This window comes from Argopecten irradians, chromosome 7, assembly GCF_041381155.1.
Source record: "Argopecten irradians isolate NY chromosome 7, Ai_NY, whole genome shotgun sequence".
NCBI classification, from domain to species: domain Eukaryota; kingdom Metazoa; phylum Mollusca; class Bivalvia; order Pectinida; family Pectinidae; genus Argopecten; species Argopecten irradians.
The window spans coordinates 33096371-33121057 of NC_091140.1; the positions used below are offsets into that span (position 1 = coordinate 33096371).

The following is a 24687-nucleotide window of genomic DNA, read 5'->3' on the forward strand; positions in this document are numbered from 1 at the left end:
TGTCAATCTCAAATCCATTAACATATTATGCATTAGGAAAGTGAGCTATGCTAATGTTACGTAAATCTTAAGTCGACACGTTTTGATGGTTTGATTATAATCAAGTATACGATTCATCTTGCTTTCCAAAGATACGCTTGTAAAGTTGATAGTCATAGAGTTGTCCATTGAGCTATATGAAGGGTACATCATTTCTGTAGACTAGTTTATTAGATGAAAAATGAGCAACATTTTCTTGGATGTAGTTGGTTTTAGGCCTTAATATGCCATCGTTGTAGGAGTCAACGTTTGCTCTCCTTGATTCAACATGATCACGGATGTGTAGGCGATGAGAAGTATACCCCTTTCCTTGTAAATACTGCTGATGTCTTGTTGTAGTCTAAACTCGGCTTGTGATCTTGCCATAATGTATCTGTTCGGGAAACCTTTGTTTTTGTGACAGTATCACGCGTGCCGTACGTGCCTCCGTAGCGATCCAATCATCCATTTCTTGTTGATTGGTCATACGTTTTAATAGGTTTTGTGACATGATATTGTCTACCGTACACGTCTGTTTCTGGTTCGTGTCTGTCATACGCGTCTGTAACTGGTTCGTGTCTACCATACGCGTCTGTGAGTGGTTCGTGTCTGCCATTCGCGTCCACCATAGGGTCATATCCGGCGTCACCATACTCTACAGTTTCCGTCAAACGGTCAATAGAGTACGTGATAGCATGGTTTGGCCGATCCTTCGTTGATTTAGTTTCTTTCATCCCGTTAACATCCATCCGTGCCGTGGTTTTCTTCTTCATCGCCTTCACTGGCTCGACGATTCCTTTCACAAGGATATTTCCATTTTGATGGAGAAGTAATGGCGGCCATACGTTGTACGATACGACTGTCCCACTGTTGGTGTATGGCCTGTAGATGTTGGTGTCGAACGTCGTACCAAGGGAAGCTTCATCTCCAAGGACTACTGGAGGATCCAGTACACACATGAACCAGCATATTTCTATGCATTTGCTCACGAAGTTGGGGATTTTGTTCGCAAGCGATCCTAGTTTGTCAGTGAGCTGTTCCTATAAAGTAATGTAATACAATTATGTAGACAATATATATATATGAATATACTGTTTAACATTTGGTATTTCGTGAGTTTGTTTAGTATGTTCAAATATGCACAATGATGTTGTCAGTTTGAAATCATGATGAATGGCAAAATTGAACATTGTTCCAAAGTGTGATTTATTTTCCTGAATTTCTTTGAATGACATCGTCATCCCTTTTTGGAATATATCCCATTTAAAATCATTCTGTCTTTTACAAAACGATTAATATGTCAATATGAGGGACACATCATCAGCAAACAAGACATCAACTAACTTTATTTAGTGATATACATTGATTTTATAAACCTACCAGTTTAATACTGTCTATAGTCGTAGTTGACATTTCTTTCCTGCAATCCTTCAACTGTTTATGCATGGATTTTGGGATGTTAAGCTTCTTCAGTTTTTCCAAAGCAGGTTTTGGTCTAATCTGAATGATAAAGATGCATAATTATATATATACTATTGTACGTGAAATAGAAGATTATTTCAAAAATTTCTGCTATGGTGTCACCACATATTTATAACTCGCATGTTATAATCTAAAGCGATTACTACAAACGAAACCTAACATTGACAGTGACTTAAGATACGCAAAAATTAAGGGGATATATAATTTAAAGTTCGTACTTAATCATATAAAATTCATTTGAGAAGAAAAGAGAAGAAAGAATAACTCACATCATTAGGGTGTACAAGGACCATTTCCAGGGACTCCATTTGTTTTTCGGCTAGGTCTGCGCAAAATGTGTAGCATTTCTGCAAATGAGGTAAAACAAAAATTAGAAGTAATATTTCCGTCCTATAGTTATGTATATAATGCATAGAGGTAAAACAACAGAAGTCCCGTGGGCCTTTACTGACATCTGACTATTAACCCAATACCGCACAACCAAAGTATACAGTAGGGCAAAACAACTTTGCATCTTTCAATACAAAATGAGTCAAATAGACTGAAATTGTTTAAGTTTTCTCATCTAACATTTAACGGATTGTATACAATAAATTAGTTTCTGCTATATTTTGATGCCCTTCATTCCAGCATTCTCAGTCAAAATATGAGTTTACTTGACCTTTCGGTTACTGAGAAGTTGCTGTTTGAATGAAACGTTAACGTACGGCGGACGGCGCACGGCGCACAGCAACGGCCGATGCATGATGACAATAGGTCATTCTGACTCTTATATATAATGCATATAGTGGTTTAATTAGCCTTCCTCATAATGTGAAATAGCTGAGTAGATTTTTGGAATACTACCAAAGAACAAATATGTATATTGTATACTTATATTGCCTTTAAAGTCTCGAGCAGAACTTGTACATTAAGTTGTTCATTCTTTTCAATCTCGCCTAGTATCTCCATGGCGTCTGTCAATTCGTTATCGTACAGTTCGTTGTATTTCTCTGCCATCATTAAGGGCCCCATTGGGTCGCTGAAGTCAGGAGGGGTATCAGATTTGATACCAGTTGGCTGCGGTTCAGCATCTACTGTCTGTTGTCTGTATAAATAAAATAAGTCAGGCCGGTATCGCTATTCCTTATGCAAACGTCATGCTTGTAGTCAAACCTATGGTTTTTACAAACAATGATTCAATTATTCAAATCCGCACAAGGTAAAATAATATGTAACATTATTTATATATTTATATTATAAAGTAGTACAGGGTGTTTCAGAAAACATGTCCCGACTTTGATTTTTAATACAACCCAAACCGAAAATAGTCTATATATATGAAATATAAACAAACCAGACATGGAAAAATTCACACAATTGGTGTTACATATAACAACCTTCTGTAATTTCAGTTTCAAATTTTCGGAAACGACGTCATTTTATGAGCAACGTCATCTGGACATTAGCCAGAATGTCTCCTTTATTACACGAGTATTTCTTAAAAGATTTCAACAGTTATATTGATGCAAGAAAAACAATTTCATGTTTCTAGGTAACATTCAAATAAATTATCTGCAAAGAAATCACCCTTGATTCATTTCCATCGTTGACACAAATGATCTTTATGACTTTTTACCTTGTTAAAAACCAGTATATCATTGTTTTTAGTGATGTTATTAATGACGTCATGATGGTTTATTGTGAAATCATAACTGTAAATTATTGTATTCCAACAAATGGTTGTATCGTTTCCTTTCAATAGTGTCTAAGGCTTAACTTGTAATTAGGATTTTTCATAAAGAAGTTATAACAGTTTAAAGTCGGGACAAGTTTTCTGAAACACCCTGTAGTAAGTAAGTTGACGTATATGTCAACGCGATTATAAATATAGATTTTACACAGTGAGTGGTTATCGAAAGTGGAATTTATTTCACACAAGTGATTAAAAGTTAAAAACAGACGCCAGCTTTTGCGAGTATTTTTGTAACTTTAAAACACAACTTACGAGTGTAAATAATGTGTAGTGATAAGATATAAAACAAATATCAAATGCATTATACCAAACAAAAAGTTTGCATCTGCTTCCCCCAAATTACCATCAAACCGTTGTGACCACATCCAAAAGCAACCAACATGCGTTTATTATGAAACATGTTCTTCAGGATATTAAGGGATGTTATATAAATAGTTATTTAACACAACCAACGAAATCGTTACTTCACAGTTATCTTCACCAGACGTCAATGACCAGTACATGTACACCGAGGAGGTATGTTTGTGCGAGATGGAACCTCAGTGTGTAAGCATGTACGAGATGGTAACATCTATCCACGCGTATCCCATTCCTTCTACAGAAGTCAACTAGCCACTCTAATGAATGATGAGTGGCCGAGGTGACTTATGTAGATGTGCGGAAGTCTACGGGACCATCGTCTCTACTTAAACCGTGCTTGCTGCGCCGTATCCACTTCTTTCACTTGTCGCGTGAATATATTGCTTTCTTTGTCGATGATTTTAGAGTTTTGCCAATTAACTACACGATTTCCCTGTGCGTCGTGATCTGTGATAGCCGATTTTTAACACAAAGGCATGTATATGCCCTGTGTTTATACAAGCACGTATGCCTGACCTACTCATTTAAATGCGGTTGACCTCTCATTTAAATGCGATTTTTTCTTTATCTTCTTATTCATACCTACCTTCCATTACACATCTTTGACTTAAAGATGCACCACCGCTGACAAATGGTATTTTTTCACTATAAAAAACAGGAGCAGATGATTTAGTATTTTTCTCCAGTTACAAAAGTTACTTACTTTACACCATTCCCACCATTGAAAAGTTTGAGCTTATAATTTTACTACAAGTTAAAAATATGAAAAATAATTAATTGCATCCCGAAAAAATTCCGTGACACTATATCCTATATGGAATGAATTACTGATTGCGCATGCACTAAAGGCGAAATAAATTATTTTATATTATTTTTTTGTGTTAATTAGGCATATATATACACGATTAAACATCAATTATTGTTCAAACGGTTAACATCATTTATGCTCTGTCGGCGGTGGAGCATCTTTAACGAATATCTATAATGATGATTTAATCTGTGAATAAGATACCAAGAACTCATCAAAAATGTACGATAAAGTCGATATATCCGTAAAATGGTCAAGACAATTTGCATAAACTATGTTGACCGGTGGCCTTATTTCTGCCCGTCATTTGCATATGTGTACGTATCTGCGCAACTTCCGGCTGAAAGAAGGTCACACTTAAGACAAGATTTTGCCGATATTATTACGTGTAAAAAGTAATAATGTTCAGCAATTATATATAAAGCAATTGATATTAACAAAACAATCATGAACGGCAATGAGCGAGGTCTTTGTAACAAGTGTGTAAAACTAGGAAACTTGTGAAGTGAAATCGGTTGAGAGCTGGGATCTGACGCACTATTCCATACTCAGTACATACTCGCAGGGCCTACCACAATAAATATCGTACAGTAGGTCTATGTTTTACCGATATTATTTGATTAATGATATAATGACAATCCTCATCAGACTTATGCCAAATGAAGAGGAAGTTCTCTGTAATTTTTTAGAATCGCGATCGTTACAGTTTTCACGACATGCCGGAAAGTATTCTTGATACAATAGACAAAGTTGTCGTTCATGTGATGTCGATCTTATTATTTATATTATGTGAAACATTATCCAATTAAAACAACATGATTCATGGTAACCGTTTACAATATATATATATAGAATATATAAACAACAAAACTTGTCGGAAGCGACAGTTTTTTGTTTAGAGAGTGTGTCTATGACATTTTTTTGTGACACATATGTGTTAGTCACGTGATTATTCAATGCGGGAAACACGGAGAAACACAGGCATGTGTATTTGTTTACGTAATGTCTGATTGCTGAATGTAAACAAATACGGACACAGACTGCTTGGCTTACAACCGATGTTCTCCAGTGTATCAAAATATAAGCATGGTCAACATAGACTTCATGAGGACAGCAGAATACAATACAATTCTTCAATACATCGATTTATATGGCTGTTTTAAATTACGACCGGTAGGTATCAGATGCATATATGGCAAACTTCACAGTACTATTTTGAGAGATGGAATTATTTACCACGGCTGATTAATTTTTGATCTTAGCTTAGATATTTGTGTGCGTCAATTTCCAAAAGAAAAAACGTAACGTTAAATAAAATTTGTAAATTAAAGTTTAGTACCTTGTATTTAAATGTATTTAAAAGACATTACAGCATTTTTTTGCAGCAAATTAAAATTAAAACTCGGAAAATGAAGAGATAAAAAAACAATTAGGCCTCCTACTGATGTAGACTATATCAAATTATTTTTTTATTTTTGATTTTGAAATATTTGTACATCAATTAGATTAATTTACCATTCAGTCTGAGTGAGATATATCCAATTTATTATGCAGAATATATATCCTAATTATTATACTACATATGTCATCATGCAGAATGAAAATACATTCATTCCATTTGGCTGATCAATCATCATGAATATAACAGAGCTACATGTCCTCTATTATGAAGTCATTCAAACAGGCATGATTGTAGTGTGATTCTCAATTGATCCATGTGAAAATTACATGATATACGTATATGATGTCAAAATTGTTTAGAAAAAAAAAAACTTTTTATCAATTAACATTTAATATTTTTATCTGGAAATTTTTCTGTGCCATTTTAAGTTCAGAGATTTGCATTTTAAAATTTAATTTGCCTTGTATTTAGAATATAAATATTTTTTGTAATCTTCTGGTCAATGATCATAATAATCCTAAAGGTTTTATTTTCGAAGAAATGAAGAGCTTCCGAAATGTATGTTTTATTGTTTTTGAAGAAATGTACAAGAAATAAAATCTGTCTAGAATAATGGAGACTGTCATCAATGCCAACCTCACTGCATGTGTAGTCTGATCCAAATCCTTGATTTACACTGGGTATAAACTTAGCTGTTATGAAGATGTTTTTAATCAATAAAAAATGATCAGTAATTATAGCTAAGGCCTTCCATTTTATAATTGATTAAAACTCCTCCTTGGGAAGCAGTGGCCTTATGGCTATATAAATTGAGTCATCAAATTACCACGACCTGTGTTACAATTTCAAAACCTGCATCGGGCAGTTGCCTGCAGGTACTAATAGTAGGCCGATGTTTTTTTCTGAATACTATTGACTTCCCTTCACCGCTCTTCCACCTCCTTGACCTGGAAGGTCCGTTAATGAATAAAAAAAAATAATACCTTTCCTATACTGCCTCCCTACACCCCTTTTGTCAGAGGAATGGCGAGAACCATATATAAGATATTCATTTTAAAATCAAAGTTGTATGATTTTACAGTCCTTTGAATATGAAAATATAATTAACTGTTAATAAGAAATCTCAATTTCAAAAAGTGATGAATACATCTTGTACCGGTATATAATATCATTCTTCACACATGCAAGAAATATTAATGTTTTCTTTTTTATTACACTTATTTCAGGCACTGAAGTAGACCGTGATTACAGAAAGACATATGCTGTTCACAAAAAGACACTAAAAACAACATGTGAATTATTTCAAAGTTAATCTTAGCAAAGAAGAAAGAAACCAAATGAAGAAAATGAAAACTCATGGATTTTGACCAAACTTATCAACTATAAAATATTATTGTGTCTCCTCATATAAAACCTATTCAATCTTTGCATATTACAGAGTAGCCCTTGCGGGTAGACCTTTGTGATGTCATTATTTTGTGTGCGAAATTCTGGTAGATGTCTCTTAAAAGTATGACGTAATGTCTGCAAACACATGACGTCATTATCAATACCTACACACACGGACAGATAACTCTACAATATGCAAATACAAAAAAGCATTAGTCAATGTCTATACTATAAGATAATGACTGTGCTGTTATATTACAAAATATATATTTTAAAAAAGAAAGAAATAATAATTTATATGAAATACAATTCACTATTATTTAGTTGTCACTTTTGTTATTTTTTTCAGAAATAAGAGCTATTCCAGTATAACATCTTTTACAAACCCCTAAACTCCAGGTTTGCTTAGAGATTCAAACAACAGCTGTTACAGCAGTTTTTTTTAATTTCTTTTAAGCCAGAAGTTACCAAAGATGATTTTAATGAAATAACTCTTATTTAGCACCACTTGATTTTTAGACGCTTCAAAATACCCTAAGTGAGACCCCTTCAAATCCCCCTAAGGATACAACTTCAAATATACTGGTGTCTTCATTTACATACTGTAGACGTTTAAAATCCCCTTTGCGTGACCGCTTCAAATCCCCTTCGCTGTACCACTGCAAACCCTCTTAGTAGGGCCACTTCAAATTCCCTTATCGAAACCACTGGAAAACACCTGAACTGGACCACTGCAAATTTCCTCAGCAGAACCTCTTCAAATCCACTGGTAACCTCATTTAAATATTTTACACGTTTAAAAGACCCACTTCAAATCCACTTAAACTACAGTAATTACGCCTGCAGCATACCTTTTACTTTTTAGGTCACCTGACCATAGGTCATGATGACCTGTGATAGTCTTTTGTCCATTCTTGTGATCACGGTAACTTGAGTAAATTTGAACCAACTTAATGAATGAATGAGTTTGAAAATCAGCTTGATTTGACCGTAAGTTACGGAGTTATTGCCCTTTGAAATAATATTATTACGGAAATTTGTTTATATGATAACTTGAGTAAGTATGCGCGGATCTTAATGAAACTTTGTGTGTAAAATAACATCGGAGAAATCCTCGAGTATGAAAATCAGCTTGACTCGACTGTAATTTACGATGTCATTGCCCTTTGCAATAATAATTAATGAACATTGTGAACATTATAACTTGAGTAAATATGCACCAAGTGTAATGAAGCGTTGTTTGTAGATTAACATTGGGAAGATATCATAGGAGTGTGAAAATCAGCTTGATTCGACTACATGTTACGGAGTTATTGCCCTTTGCACTAATTATTATTTTTTGATCTTATGAACATGATAACTTGAGTAATGAACCAACATTGGAGAGATCTTTGACAAGTTCGAAATTCAGCGTGATTTGACATTAACTTACAGAGTTATTGCCCTTTGCAATAAAAATTAATTAACATAGTAAACACTATAACTTGGGTAAAATATGCACCGATCTTAATGAAACGTTAAAGGAGACTAACATTAGAAAGATCTCGGACGAGTTCGAAAATCAGCTTGATTCGACTGTAACTTACGGAGTTATGGCCCTTTGCAATAATAATTGTAAGTGGTTTTTGTCTTTTTATATATGTTTATTTCTTATTTTCAATTTGTTATACCTGTTTAAATGATTGTTTCTCTTTCTCAATAACCATTGGCATATGTATAAGATTTGTCTCTATCTAGAATCCAATAATTCCTTGCCAGTCACAGAAAAGTACATACATTCATGAAAAAATTGTAATAGGCCAATTTACTCCTTTCATAACAATGGTAATGGTATTACTATTAGAACCAACTTGATCAAGTAGCCTTTGTGTTTCAGTACTTTCAGTACTTTAATTTTTATCTGGGACTCCACGTCGTTCTGGTGTTCTTTAAGGTGGATTCCAAATCTTCTTCATCACAGTTCTTACATCAACTTTGTATACGCATGTTTTTTTTTTAATCCATGTTGTACCAACATACCTTTATAGTGTAAATATATTGTACTGGTCATTTACGTCTGATGAAGATAACAGTGTGCACGTGGTTATCGAAAGGTCACGAGTAATAGTTTCGTTGGTTGTGTCAAATAATTTATACGACATGCGTTTAATCTACCAAAATTATGTGAAGGGTTCTCGTACGGCAAGATATATGACTGATCAAACGAAATCATTAATATCGAGTCAAATGGTATGTTTGGATTGGAAATTGAGAAGGATAGCAACACGGCATACATCCGATTTCAACAGCGGGTTTTTATGCAAGCAGCAAGCAACGATCGAAGTTCAACAATATGACGTCATTCGAATACTGATGACCTAAACATTTTGTGACATGACACTGAGAAAAAACACTGGGCCAACGTAAAATGTCTCGATTAATCATCAAACAAGATGCCACTGGTGTAATCCCGATATATTTATTTAATACCCAGCACATTTATGCATTAACGTATTGTGGTAGCAGAGTAAGTAAAGCACGCCGTTGTTTTACCTAAATATAACAATATTATGTCTTGTCATTTTAAAAAGCATGTTATGTAATCATCGTTTAGTAATAGACAAGTATATATAGCATAAAGACTGAAATAATTTCTCTGGTTTGTTTAAAGATTTTAAACTACAATAGATCCTTTGTGTTACGGAAATAAAAAAACAACGCAAACTGCGAAATGGTTATGGTTGAGTACACTCTGATGTTTTTGGTGATATATCCATAACATAAAAATATGCAAATTAATAAAACATTATTACTAAATCTTCTGTAAAGAAACACTTCAAACTTCTAAATTCTATAAGCTGAACATCATGATGCCGTTGTATCGGCAAATGAGAGCAAGGTCATTTTTGTCATATATGGGCTGATAGAGTAAATTTTTAAATCAAAGAAAATGCTTTATGCAAGCAAAATTGAATTATAGCACAATGGAAAGGGGTTTTACCTTGTTAATAATGTCGTTTTTACTTCTAGAACATTGAGGCGATGTGCGTGAGTGGCTTTATATAGGCTAGCTCATTTGCAAATTTTTGTCCTCAGAACGAAGTTGCAAAGCATGAACCGGAAATAGCTACTTATTCACGATGCTGAAGGCGCAATACGAATAAGAATTGAATTATTGTACAATAGAAAGGTGATTTACCTTGTCAATAGTGTCGTTTTTGCTTCCAATTCCTCAGTTTTCAGCTTTAAATCAGATTTATATTTCTCTCTCTCTTTTTCGGCCTGCTGCAATTGTGCTCGTAGTCGATTTGATTCTGATTGTGTAACTTCCAACTTTTTCTCTGCCTGTTGTAGTTGTTTTGTTTTATTCTGAAGATCGTCCTTAAGCTCTTTGTAATTTTCAAGTGTTGTTGTTAAGTCGATTTGTTTCAATTCCGACACTACATGAAGAAGACTATTTAGGTTGCCGGTAACATCATGTTTGCTCAAAGATACAGACGGAGATAGCTGACCTTGTTTTGAAGGATTGGATTCAGAAGAATCTTCCTGTACACATCTGTCATGTTAAACATAAATTAAATATGGAGTTAGAAAAAAGTATTACCAACTGAATTAAATCATATTTTTAAAATCAATGTTGCCAGTTATGGTCAAATAATGGTACATGTATATAGAACGACTGTATTATTTAAAATAAGCCACACAGCCTACGTGTCATATACCGTTTAATTATCAATTGTTTTGAATGGTCAAAGTCTACATTATTTTATATCAAACCGCAAGTGGTTTCACTTTTTACACTCGATGTTTCTATTTTAAGAAATATCGTGTCAATATTCCTATTGTGACGTCACCCCCAAGTTGATATTGCGATTGTGACGTTACAATACCCAGACGTCGAGTTCTTCGGGAAGATGTAGTCGAGCTATTATCCGTGCATTTCTCTATTACTTACCAGGAAGCAAACATTTTACTATAATCATTATATCTTAAATAAAAATTACGGACCTTTGATTTGGTTCATACGATGTTATAACGCCGTGGTAGAATATCAAATAATGAACCCGGGCTACGCCTCAGTTATTATTTGATTATACCAGGGCGTTATAACACCATATGGACATCAGCAAAGGACCATATTTGATATATATTTGAGGAATTTGTAATAATGTTGTACACTTCTTTGTCCATATTTAAACCATGTCTGTTATTTAATATCGCATACCGCTATTAATGCAAAGATGTTTTTTTTTCCAGATTCGCTACTCGACGATAATATAACATACATGTATAGTGCGTAAAACTTTTTTGAAAATATTTATTTCTATGGCGAACATTCTGCTCCACATCATTGCCTTCTACATGGATAAAAAGTGAGACAAATAAAGGAGAACAAAAAATCAAAAATGTGTCTAAGATATAAATATTATATATTTATAAGGAAGAATCTAGATGCTGAATACGCTATATCTGAGTGAGTTTCACTTACGCAGAGGACAGTCGGGAGTAGTGGTCGTGTGACCTGAAAGGTTTTCTCGCCTGTTGAGTGTATGAAGCTTGAGATGAAGTCTTCTGTCTCTCTTTAGAAAACATTCTGCAAAATAGTCCAGCAATGCAGTTTTAATTTACAATAATAATAAAAGGAAACTAGTTTTGTCTTTCGTATATGAAATTACAGAATGTTACAATTTGAATTTGAAACACATTTTCTATTCATTATTCTGAAGCAGAACACATGAACTATATACATGTATGTATATACTCATGTTTTTATAGTGATATCTAGACTAAGTATAAAAGTTTCATTTAAAAATTTTGTTGATGATTTTAAAATTCTAAAAAAAAAAAACCCAACTTGTTGAATTATGTAATTCAATGGTAGTGTAATTTTCTAAGGGAAATACATAGTTAATTACATTTATGTTTAAAAACTGATAAAAAACGGTGTTATACACTTCAATTATGGACCTTTTGTGAGGTCAATGTTCTAAGGTTCAAAGGTTTTGTGCTCAGATGATGGATCATTAAACATGTATCTAATCTCATTCATTTAGTCTAAGGCGTATATACATAAAGTACGTTTAAAGCAAGTTTTATATTTTCCGACACCTACTTTTGAATTTTAGATAGTTATTCTCAAATTTAATTCTTAAATTACATTATACATGTACACACTGCTCTCATACAGCCTTATGCATAGTCACCTCTTTCCCTTTTTATGACTTCAACCATCATCTCACCTCAGTCATCCTTTCACCCCAACTTACATCTCATATCAATCAACATCTCATCTAAACCACCATCTCACCTCAACCACCATGTCACCTCAACCACCATCTCATCTCTTCCGCCATCTCATATCAATCACCATCTCACCTTAACCATCTTCTCTCCTCAACCACTAGCTCTCCTTATCATTTTATTTTAGATAAAAAACTGATTTTATGGTGGCATATTTCCGCCTTCGAGTTGCCAAATTACCACTTAAGGATGTCGAAATAATTCAACCTTTATGTCGACATAATATAAAAAAGATATCAACATAAACGTAAGAATATGTCGACTTACTAAATGTTCTTGCCGACATAGTAAATAAAGGATAATTACGTTGGAACTCAGAATCACGGCTATAAGTCTTGTACATGTGACATTGACTTGTTTTTTCTGGCGTTTCTTAGGTGTTTCTATCATGAAGTCACAATGTATTTCCTGTTCGGTACAGTCAATGAAGAACGCCCCGAGTCATATTACACTAGTGACATATGCAAAAATATTACACGGGCGAAATCAGTGGATTTCAGGAGGATTATGTTCTAAATTTTTGACTTAGTAAATAATCAAATAACCACACGTATAATATCAATTATAATGACATTTCTGATCTTCTCTAGCATTTCTACAACTCTTCTACAATAAAAAAGCATATGGTAATTTACTTTCGGTTTGCATATGTATAGCACAGGATTTCTTTCTAAGGTTTGTTTTTAATTGTACAGTATGCAATATATGTACTCATTTACAAATCACCTTTCATATTGGAATATTGTTATGAATGAAGCATTATCTATACTGGTTTATGAGTGAAACTTTCAAAAATATGAAACGAATAAAATACAATTAACTTACCTTTGATTACCGTCCTGCTGACGTCAAAATCAACAGACACTACAAGCTACAAGTGTGTCATCTACAAGTGTTCAACTAATTATGTCGGTTATGTTTACTTAGTTGATAGGGAAGGTAAAACATGTAGAACGTGACAAACTCAAAAGGGGCCTAAAATAGGAGCTATCTAACCAATCTTAGAAGAAAGAACAGCCTGTTTTATACGTGTTAGAAATATGAAAATCGTGGTTGTACTCAATTAGAATGGGTAATACTATAAAATTTATATTAACCCTAGCTTTTAATGATACTACTAGAAAGAAAGTAGGGGTAAATAACACAATTTTATTCTGATCTAGATTGTCAGCATGATAGTGGTAAAGACGAGTCATACGCACACTGACAAATTGCATGATATACATTTTGTTTTGATTTTTAGTTCGAGTGTGACGTGGTATCTAAAACCAAGTTATGTTCTGTTCAAAATCGTAGAAAATACATACAGATGTCAAATAACTTGTTTCTACTATTTTGTATGTACAGTATAATGTCAGATCTATTTGGAAGTAAAATGCCTCTTTACAAAGGGTTCTTCTTGTTAAATATAAGATATTTTGGTATCTGTAAACAAAAATAATGTCTATCGGTCATGGTCATCAGAGGGCCCAACTTGTCACACTTCGTTGGACTTTAATACCAATTCGTTCGTTATGAAATTTATTCAGATATCCATTACCATGCATGTTTTCGAAAGCAAATGTTGATTGATATCAATGACAAAATAATCTTGAAAGAGGAAAAAACGCAACGGTTTTTGTATTTTAATTTAAAAGTACTATTGTATCGCAGTAACTGTTGTATATATATATACTATTTTAAAATTAGTTCTACATTGCTACGTTCAGTTTCATCTTTCCTGCAAATTATTTGTCATTTTCCTACGTTGAGTACTTAATGTACGTTTTCTGTCAGTGCCAACGCTATGAATTTATGAAGCATTTGTTGCCACAGCCAGTAGATATTTCACGGGTGATTAGTACGATGTGTGCAAACGAAGGTAACAGTGTACCTATCGTACTAGTAATCGATATATGACACCTGAAACATTCACTGTCTATGTACCAGATATCATCACATAAACCATATTATCAAATTGCTTATTTTATTTTAGATATATACAAAATCAATTTGTTGCAACATGCTACTTATTAGAGGAAGGGGGTTTAAAAACCATTTGTAAAATATCAAATCTATGTCACACCTCAGTTTGAAACAAATCTTCCCATCATGCTCTATAATCTTTATCCTAGCCGTGAATACGAAATAGGTTTAAGCTATGCAATTAATACCTACATGTATGTATGTAAAATTCAGGTACACGGACTACCATCCACTATATCCCAGAGGTTACTATCACTGGTCTATCCATTTATATGGCACTAGGTAGTATAGGGTATAGAGAGTGGTGTTATGGTAACAGGGTCGTGTAAATCATAGCCACGTAAGCTCATCATAAGACAACATGGGAAAGTAAGGTACTATTACACACATCACAAAACATTGCATATACATAAAGGCTTATTATTCTTCCTTTGATTCACTGAATTATATAGGACTGTTGCTTGTTTTCTGTTGACTTTGCAAAATTCTATCCGGCTTATTTAAGCAGTTTCCCTGACATTATTTGTGACGAAGGAAAATGTTGGCAGAAGTAGGTTATGATACATACATAATTTACACATTGCCTAATACATAAGCTAGCTATTGCAATGTATTGTTTGTAATAAATTGCTTAGCCCCTTGTATGCATTAAAGCATTGTAAGCTCTCTCTATTGCACTCGAGTTCCATCTATCTGTCTTCGATTCAATCAATTCAAACGTTGACTAACGTAGGGACAGGCATCAAGGCCACATTAAACCCTCTGGAAGATGGTTTTTCTACGGGTAATCCGGCTTCCCTTCATCACATAATCCTGGCACACCATGAAGTGACCCTGGTTGTTAATAAGACGATAAAATAATCGAAACAAACCAAACACACTGTCCTAAAATGATTCGTTGATTGAAATACAACTTGGTGCAAATATGATGATCGTAAACCTTTAGCAGAAATAGAAGATGTTGTTCTTGGCTCAAATGAAGTGAGCACATTGTATTTGGTATTTTAGTTAATAGGTCCCACAGTTTAAAAATGGAATCATTATGATTTTAAAATACTCTGAAAAACATGTAATGTAATTTATAAGAAATACACTTGTTATTAAGCTAAAATTATGAGATTTTCTTTTTTCCGACATAGAAATAGACCAAATATTTATTCCATAATACTAATTGTCCAACATGTCGTCCCTCTCGATACTAATACTATACATACAACATGTACATCTCCATGTATATCGCTTTATATCAGATACAGTGACCAATGGAAGGAATGTGACACAATATTTTACTGTTAGTCTGCTGAGTAGCTTGTATCACTATGCACGTTGTGTCACAATAATATAGTTTAATTTGATCTACTTAAAATCACAATGGCATCGAGCAATATCAAAATGTATTGGATGTGCAAAATATAAAACATAACCAAATACGTAGTTTCAATACGATTGTGTTTTAATTGAAGTTACACAGGTTGAAAAAAAGCATGAAATCAAAGGTAAACGTTCATTTGATATGCTCGTTATACATAAACTATTTTCACAATATATACAGATTATTTTGGTGCTATATATATCAAAGGGCCTACATGCCTTAACGACGGTCACCTGAGTTCGAAGTCAGTCGCTGATTTTATCAATTTCACCTTTCAATCTATGAATAGTATTTGATTCTACCACATCTGCAAGTCGAGAAGATTTTTTTTCAAATAGTCAATTTTTACCCCTCATGCCACAGCCACCTGGAGGCATATAATTTCACAATTTTGTTTGGTTTTATGCCTTCGAAGGTTTGTGCAAAATTTCGTTGAATTTACTTCAGCAGTTTTGGAGAATTCGAAAATATAAATTGTTTACGGACACTGACTGACTAAGGGCGACGCACTTAGGACGACGGACAACGACAGACGACGACAGACAAACGGCGATTGGAATTGGTCACTGATACTTCGTCTCAGGTAACTTTAAAGTACTAACACGTATAAAAACTACGTAAATCTGCAAATATAGATCAAACGAAAAACATTTTCTTATACTTTTATTTCTTTGAAGAAAATGTATAAGAACGTGGAATTGAACAATAATAATAGTAGTACATATTTAATATTATATATTGACTACAATTTACCATGGAAGGAACGTTGTGTATAATGGTGTAGGCAATAATCTGTTACATAAGTGCGATATGTCAAATCAATTAAACTCAGAAATATGTAAACTTCTGTTCGTTATGTTCTGAGCAAGTTCACTCACAGCTCAACCACGACTACAGGTAATTTAACTGTTCAGAATATAGTGTTCATTGGAGATTCAACACATTTTGTGTATATCTACTCGCTGCAACAGTAGAAACGATACTTATCAACACTAACTTTAGCAATACCGTGAAATATGATACATTGCAATCTCAAAACGCATAGATATAATTTAAAGCACAAATAATTATTTTGATGTTGGTGCAGTATGTCTTTGGAATTTTAATCAGTTTGATCCCTATAATTTAGGCATGTGATTCGTTGTGCTTTCTAAGGATCCTTATGTATTCTGCAGCAGTTATGAACAGACCGCCTGTTTCTACATATTGCACACCTTGATAAACAAAAGTTAATACTTGCTTCTTGTAGTTTGTTGTTTTGGTTTGATAGTCATAGTCGCCTTTATTTCTTCTATTACCTTCACCGCGATCGCGGACATGCGTGTAATGGGGGTCAGTATCGTATTTCGTGACAGCCGTGCGACTTGTTGTGCTGCTGAAGTCAAATGGCTTGTGATCTCTCCATGAACTGGCTTTGATGTTGTGACATGATCGCGCCAATCGTACTTGTTCTTGTAATCGTCGTATCCTACAGCTCTTGTTAAAGGATCATCGTATATTTTAACAGATTTTGTGGTGAGTGGTTCTTGCCTACCAAATGCGTCCTTGAAAGGGTCATATCCAGCGACGCCATTGCCATATTCTAGAGATTCTGTCAATCTGTCACTCCCCTGAACAGAGTGCGTTGTACTGTAGTCTGGGCGACTCTTCATTACGTTAGATTCTCTAACCCCGTTGACATTCATCTGTTCCGCCGTAGTTTTCTTTTTCACCACCTTCACTGGCTGGGCGATTCCTTTCACAAGAAGTGATCTGTTCTGATGCAGAAATAATGGCGATCACACGTTGTACGCTACTACTCTTCCACTGTTGGTATATGGCTTGACGATGTTGGTGTCGAATGTCGAACCAACAGAAGTTTCATCTCCAAAGACAACTGGGGGATCCAATACACACATGAACCAGCAAAATTTGATGCATTTTCTTACATAATTGGGGATTTTTCTCGTAGACTAATAAATCATAGTTTGTCAGTAAGCCGTTCCTATAAAGAAATTTTAAATCATTTTGAATATTTGATATGCCTCGAGTATGTAATTGTTTCTTATTTCGTATATTCTAATATGCACAATGGAATTGGAATCACGAATTAAGTCAACATTGAACATTTTGCCAAAGTGTGAATCATTTTTTCCGTTTTTTAATTGAATCAAAATTTGTTTTTTGGAATATATCTTATTTAAAATCTGTCAAGAAGGACATTACGGTCAATTTATCTGAAATATGCATCATATATGCATACACAAATCGCCTTTCATGTAAAAGTAATACGGTTATTAACGGAACACTCATATTACTGATGTAAGAAAATTTCAAACATTTATAAAGTGTCAAAGAGTACCTCAGTGTTCCTACCACTAACCTTACTCCAAAAATAAGCGTATCAAAGCGTAGCACAGCGTATCAGAACCGACATTAGCGTATTTCTACCTAGTAATACCAACATCATTACACCTAATTTAGCGTATTATAACTTATTATAACGTATTACAGTGTACCAAACTGAACCTCCACTCCCTCATTTTTAAATACGCTAAGGTACGCTAATAGCGCAAGTATGACCGGGCCTTGAGTTGTGAGCTTAGTCCATTCAATAGCTTATAAATAAAAAAAAAATAGTTAATCTGGTGGACATCGTGAAATATAAAATATCGACCCCTCTACATGATGTTTTACTGACACCTACTATTCCTAAGTATAACGAATTGGTTGTTACAGTAGATGTAAACAATATACACCTAGCGGTTATAGAATAGTAAACAAAATTAAGCTTTCTTCAAATTTTGAACTGGTTATAATTGACCCTATAGTCGCCTCATTGTCTCAAACACATTTAATTCGACACATAATATTGATAATGTTCAACTTTCAGAAACCATCACTATATGCCTTTTGATAACTTGATCAATCTGTATCGAATGTATTTATCTTTTCAATCGTTTTATTATCATTGAATAGTAAATGCCCAATACATTACTATTATTAGAATTTTACTATCAGTCATATACTATCAATGACGATGTTAATCATTTACCCTTCATCTGTCATTCAGTTTTACACCTTCTAATTGCATAGCACCTCAGCGAACTGTACACTATTCAGTCATAGTCGATAGATGGAAATAGTGATTTTGCTGTTTCAAGCCAGTTGCCGTTCACCTGTCGGGTTATGTAGGTTCCATAGGTGTTATATAACAAGTAATAACTCATATGATATGTGTAGATCGACCTATCCATACTACTTTCCAAACAAATGTCATCCCTTAAAAACACCAAAATAAAGAGCAGAATTATATGACATAAATGAAAACAACAGAATGGAAAATAATGTTTTTAGGAAGGAGATCTCATCAATTCACATTTCCCTCAATTATTCTTCTCGATGCATAAATTACAATCACAATAAATACAGCAGCATACCAATTGTTACTGCATTTCTCCCTTTTCAAGGCGGACACGTGTCTCTTAATATGAAGTCAAGTACTTTCCAGTTAATCTGATTTAAAAGACTTGTTAGACGAACGCTCTTTGCATGACGTTGACTTTGATATATTGCCTTGCGTGCGAGTATAGTAAGTTACCCAAGGAACATGCTATAAATACATTGTATGCTCTAGATATACGAATCTCTATACGAGGTTAGTTGCGGAAGTCAATTTTTGTTTATGTAAAATGTTTGTATAAAATCGAATGAAGTCAGGTATGTTAATTGTTGAATCATTTTCGCAATTTGATTTTATCGATATATAAGTCTGCTGGTCAAATGCCAAGGTGTATTAAACACGGTTAATATAGGCAAAACGTAACAGTGGTTTACGTGGATGGACGATTCACGTTACTGACTTCTTCAATTTTATTGATAACATCCCCATGTGTGTTTTAAGGGGTTTTACCAATATAGCTTTAAGTGTGATATCACAAAAATGAGGCGATGCATATATGCAAAATACCTTTTAAAAAGCTAAAATATGAACCTATAAGTATGTTTATGTTATTTATCTCAGTATTTTGAAAATATCATCAAATCCAATGGCGTTGTTGTGAATGATCTGTAAAGCACAATAAATTAAATAAAAATAAACCAAACAAAAACAATCCACCTCCTCCTTCTCCACAAAAAAAAAAAAAAAAAAAAAGAAACAAACTTATAAAATCATAACAGTCAAACAAAATAGTCAGTAAATAAATTTGACTTTATTATGTGACAGATTAATTTTTATAAATGTTTTTTTTTCATAGATAAAGTAATTATTTTCATATACAATTATATACATATACCACTGCAACGATTAACATAACCATATGCCATACTGTACAAAATATTCAAGTTTGGAAAGATCTAATCCTCCATGATATTTTTTTATTTGTTTCATATTAATATTAAAAAAACGTTCTAACAAGTAATAAGTCACTGTTAAATTGAGTGATGCACTGAGGAACCGAACACAGCCACTCATTTTACTTATATAATGAAAAGTAATCACCATCTGCGGGTCAGTAAACTGTCCCTCTCAAAATTGTTTGAGCTTATATCGTACATAATAACAGTAAAACAGGTAACAAGTACCTCGATGTGTTGAAAGCAGTCCTACCATTATTCGAGTCTTGCCTGTGACATTATAGGCTACATTGGTTAATTATTTTCAACTACAAACATAAAATATATTGATGTTTAGGGAAACATATCGTAGTTTCGTCGCTAAAAGCCAATCTTTTATCCATTTAAGTATATTTTTATAAAGAAAACAAGCTATGTACAGTAAATTTAATCAAGCTATTCAGTGATCACGTACTGATGATAATTAGGCATGCGATTCATCGTGCTTTTGAAAAACACGTTTGTATACTTCATAGTCGTATAGCTGTCCATTGAGTTCTATGTAGGTTACGCCATTTATGTAGACTAGTTTTTTAGGTGAAAAATGCTTAACATTTTCCTGGACGTAGTTTGTAGTTTGCCTTGGTGTGCCATGGTCAATGTTAGCCCTCCTTGATTCAACATGATCTCGAATGTGTAGGCGATGGGAATTATACCCGTCCTCTTGTAAATACTGCTGATGATGTGGTGTTATGCTGTAGTCTGAACTCGGCTTGTGTTCTTTCCATAGTGTCTCTGTTCGAGATACTTTGGTTTTTGTGACAGGATTATGCCTACCATATGCGTCTCCGTAGTGGTCCAATTCTTCATTTCTTGTTGAATGGTCATATGTTTTAATAGGTTTAGTGACACGATATTGTCTACCATACGCGTCTGTGACTGGTTCGTGTCTGCCATACGCGTCCACCATAGGGTCATATCCGGCGTCACCATACTCCACATCTCCCGTCAAACGGTCATGTCTTTTAGTAGAGTACGTGATACCGTAGTCTCGCTGATCCTTCATTGCTTTAGTTTCTCTCATCCCGTTAATATTCATCCGTTCCGTGGTTTTCTTCACCACCTTCACTGGCTGGACGATTCCTTTCACAAGGAGATCTCCCTTTATATGGAGAAGTAATGGCGGCCATACGTTGTACGATACGACTGTCCCACTGTGAGTGTATGGCTTGTAGATGTTGGTGTCGAACGTCGTACCAACGGAAGCTACATCTCCAAGGACAACTGGGGGATCCAGTACACACATGAACCAGCATATCTCGATGCATTTGCTTACAAAGTTGGGGATTTGTCTCGCAATGGATCCTAGTTTGTCAGTAAGTTGTTCCTATAAATCAATTACAAATCATTGTGTAGACAATATACACTGTATAAATATACTGTTTCCCGGCCGAGTTCGTAAATATTTCTTATTCCGTATATCCTATGTGTATTATAATGTTGCAAATTGGAAAGCACGGCGCAATATAACATAGAACATTTGGCCAAAGTGTGATCCATGTTTTCATATTTCAATGAATGAAATCAAAATCCGTTTTCTGTACATTCTTTTGCATTACAAGATGGACATTACGGTCAATTTGACTTCATCAACTTTACTTCATTAAACAAGACACCAATTGCACATATCATATTTACTAATATATATTGATTTTATTAACTTACCAGTTTGATACTGTTTACAGTCGTAGCTGCCATTTCTTTCCTGCAATCTTTCATCTGTTTGAGTACGGATTTCGGAATGTTAAGCTTCTTCGGTTTGTCCCAAGCATATTTTTGTTTATCCTGAATCATAAAGAAGCATAGTTATATATGTACTATTGCACATGTGATCTTCCCTAGACTCAGAACAAGACGATTATTTCATACACCTGTGCTGTAACGTCTCCACATATTTCTAACCCGTATGTTAAAATATGATTGCTTACTAAAAACGAAAATAGAAATAGAAGTCATGACGCCACGGGTGAAACCCCAAAATCTCTGATACTGTTTTTTCTTTGCTAATTATTACATTTTCATATGTATATATCAAGATCCTGAGCCCGATTTCTCAAAAACTGACTTGAGTCAACATATTTTATATAAGTTACATAAGGAAAATTAACTTAAATTTTGACTTAAGTCTGATTTTTTCGAGAAAACGGCACCAGGTATGTGTGGAGTTCTCACCCTTGAACATTTTGAAATGGTCGCAGATTATTGAAAATTCTAGTAGTTCCTGAAGAAATCCCAAAAACCCAACATTGAGATTCATTTATATCATTTTTAGTCTTTCTCTAGGATATAAATAGATAATCATGGAGGTAAAATACAGTACATTCATCTATATAGACCACAGATTGCCATAGGCCATAGTTTAATGCTTATTTTTTACATTATCAACTCGTATTAGGGTCTCTGCATTAACATTGTTTAGGCTAGACCAGGAAAACCGTTTATCAACGACGATTTAATCCACGAGGAGATGGAACAGCCATTTTGACGGTGATCACGTCACCACGTCAACATTAGTGACGTCATAATGGTCACGTTTTGGGTGTCAGTTATGCCGTCATTTACTTCACTTTGCCTTGGTTAGTTTATATAGTAGAAGTGACGAGCAAATGTAAATATATATCCATGTGAATGCAGTTCTCATATTTATGAGCATTTTGAACATTGTTCAAGATGACATCTAAAATGACCTCTGGAATCATGTTTAATAATTTTTTAAAGATGCTCCACCGCTGACAAATGGTATTTTTTCACTATCAAAAACAGGTGCAGACGATTTAGTATTTTTCTTCAGTTACAAAAGTCACTTAGTTTACACCATCACCACCGTTGGAAAGTTTAAGCTTCTAATTTTACTTCAAGTTAAAAATATCAAAAACAATTAATTGCATCCCGAAAAAATTCCTTGGCACTATATATCCTATATGGAATGATGTACTGATTGCACATGCACCAAAGGCAAAATAAGTTATTTAATTTTTTGTGTGTGTTAAATAGACATATATATACACGATTAAACACCAATTATTCTTCAAATGATGACACTCATTTATGCTCTGTCGGTGGTGGAGCAATTGCCTAATGGTGGTGCTTTACGTTATGTGTTTAACAAATTATTAAACTTTGAAAGTGTAACATAATTATGGGACAGTCTGTACTTAGACAATAGCTAATAATTATTATGAAGCGACTGATGATAGCAGGGCTCAACAATGGCTCGCATAGTAACGATTATATAGTCTACAGAAAATTTGTACATCTTTATATCCGCCATCTTATTATTGTATTGGTGCTTGGACTACAAAGTATTTTAGAAATTAACAATAGAATCCGAAAATACCTTGCAAAAGGATACATAATTTGTGGTCGACGTTTCAAGAAACTATGAAATATTTCAATATTTACCTTTCATCTTGAACTTTTGAAAAATGAGAGTGTTAGTAAATATGATCTGTCATCTTGAATAAAGTAATTATTAAAGATTATATTCAATATATTTATCAAAAATTCGCATCCTTATATTACTTAAAGCATTATTTAACATTTAACTTTTGTACGAAAGGATAATTATTGTTATATTTATTTGAACATGTATTTGGCGTTATCTTGTCCACACCCACCTGGATCTTATTATATACATACCAAAAGGCAGTTATCTACATTTTTTGCGACTAGACTATAGAAAAAGATGAAATAATATCTCACATCATCAGTAGGGTGTACTAGAGCCATTCCCAGGGACTCCATCTGTTTTTCGGCTAGGTCTGCACAAAAATTGTAGCATTTCTGCAAATGAGGTAAAACAAAAATTCATAAGTGATATGTCCGTCAAATTTGTCGCTTAACAGCGACTTATTATTTGAAAACATTAATATAAAAATGCAACAAACATCCTTGAAAACCATATTAAATGTTAATTGTATAAAATGGTATATTATATAATTACCTTTGTTACTTTATTTCCGTCATTGAGATCCCAATTTAATCAATTAACAGCGAAAGTATATAATGCATTTAGTGCTTTAATTACTCGTCTTCTTTATTTGAAATAACTGCGTACATTTCTAATTTGTTATGTAGATTTGCAATAAAATATTGATCTATCATCTGGTTTTTTTTCCAAATGTAACAACCATTCTTAAAAAACATATGTTTAAATATATTACCTTTAATGTCTCGAGCAGAACTTGTACATTAATTTGTTCATTCTTTTCCATTTCCCCTAGTATCTCCATGGCGTCTGTCCATTCGTTATCGTACAGTTCGTTGTATTTCTCTGCGATCTTTAAAGGTCTCATAGGGTCACTGAGGTCAGGAGGAGTTTCAGATTTAATACCAGTTAGCGTCGGTTCAGTATCTATTGTCTTTTGTCTGATTAAATAGAAAAAGACACGCCGGTTTATTCTTTATGCTACCATCATGCATTTAGGTATACACTCATTCCAGCTATGTTATCTATAAACCTAACAAAGGGAGGTATAGCAACAGGTTTAATTCAATAA

General features: G+C 33.9%; 2 protein-coding genes across 2 annotated transcripts; both read right to left on the reverse strand.

Annotated features, from left to right (window-relative positions):
• Positions 1-219: 219 nt before the first annotated feature.
• Positions 220-13561, reverse strand: LOC138328197 (structural maintenance of chromosomes protein 2-like). The gene is made up of 7 exons (XM_069274884.1): positions 13300-13561; positions 11663-11767; positions 10373-10729; positions 2383-2587; positions 1770-1847; positions 1399-1518; positions 220-1058 (listed from the first exon to the last, which is right to left on the reverse strand). The coding sequence occupies exons 2-7, from the start codon at positions 11764-11766 to the stop codon at positions 480-482; spliced, it is 1443 nt and encodes a 480-aa protein (XP_069130985.1). The 5' UTR covers position 11767; positions 13300-13561; the 3' UTR covers positions 220-479.
• A 6452-nt stretch (positions 13562-20013) lies between these two features.
• On the reverse strand, positions 20014-24564 carry LOC138328198 (uncharacterized). The gene is made up of 4 exons (XM_069274885.1): positions 24352-24564; positions 23891-23971; positions 21854-21973; positions 20014-21515 (listed from the first exon to the last, which is right to left on the reverse strand). Exons 1-4 carry the CDS (start codon positions 24481-24483, stop codon positions 20613-20615), a joined length of 1236 nt encoding a protein of 411 aa, XP_069130986.1. The 5' UTR covers positions 24484-24564; the 3' UTR covers positions 20014-20612.
• Between the last annotated feature and the right edge of the window lie 123 nt (positions 24565-24687).

What these genes read in the sequence shown, in the direction of transcription:
- LOC138328198 (XM_069274885.1), bottom strand. Translation starts at nt 24,483, where the DNA reads ATGAGACCTTTAAAGATCGCAGAGAAATACAACGAACTGTACGATAAC. An exon ending in TTCTGCTCGAGACATTAAAG is followed by an intron (nt 23,972 to 24,351) that starts GTAATATATTTA and finishes CCTCATTTGCAG; the next exon opens with AAATGCTACAATTTTTGTGC. An exon ending in CTGTAAACAGTATCAAACTG is followed by an intron (nt 21,516 to 21,853) that starts GTAAGTTAATAA and finishes ATTGATTTATAG; the next exon opens with GAACAACTTACTGACAAACT.
- LOC138328197 (XM_069274884.1), bottom strand. Translation starts at nt 11,766, where the DNA reads ATGTTTTCTAAAGAGAGACAGAAGACTTCATCTCAAGCTTCATACACT. An exon ending in TACTCCCGACTGTCCTCTGC is followed by an intron (nt 10,730 to 11,662) that starts GTAAGTGAAACT and finishes TTAACATGACAG; the next exon opens with ATGTGTACAGGAAGATTCTT. An exon ending in TCCTTGTACACCCTAATGAT is followed by an intron (nt 1,519 to 1,769) that starts GTGAGTTATTCT and finishes TTTATCATTCAG; the next exon opens with ATTAGACCAAAACCTGCTTT.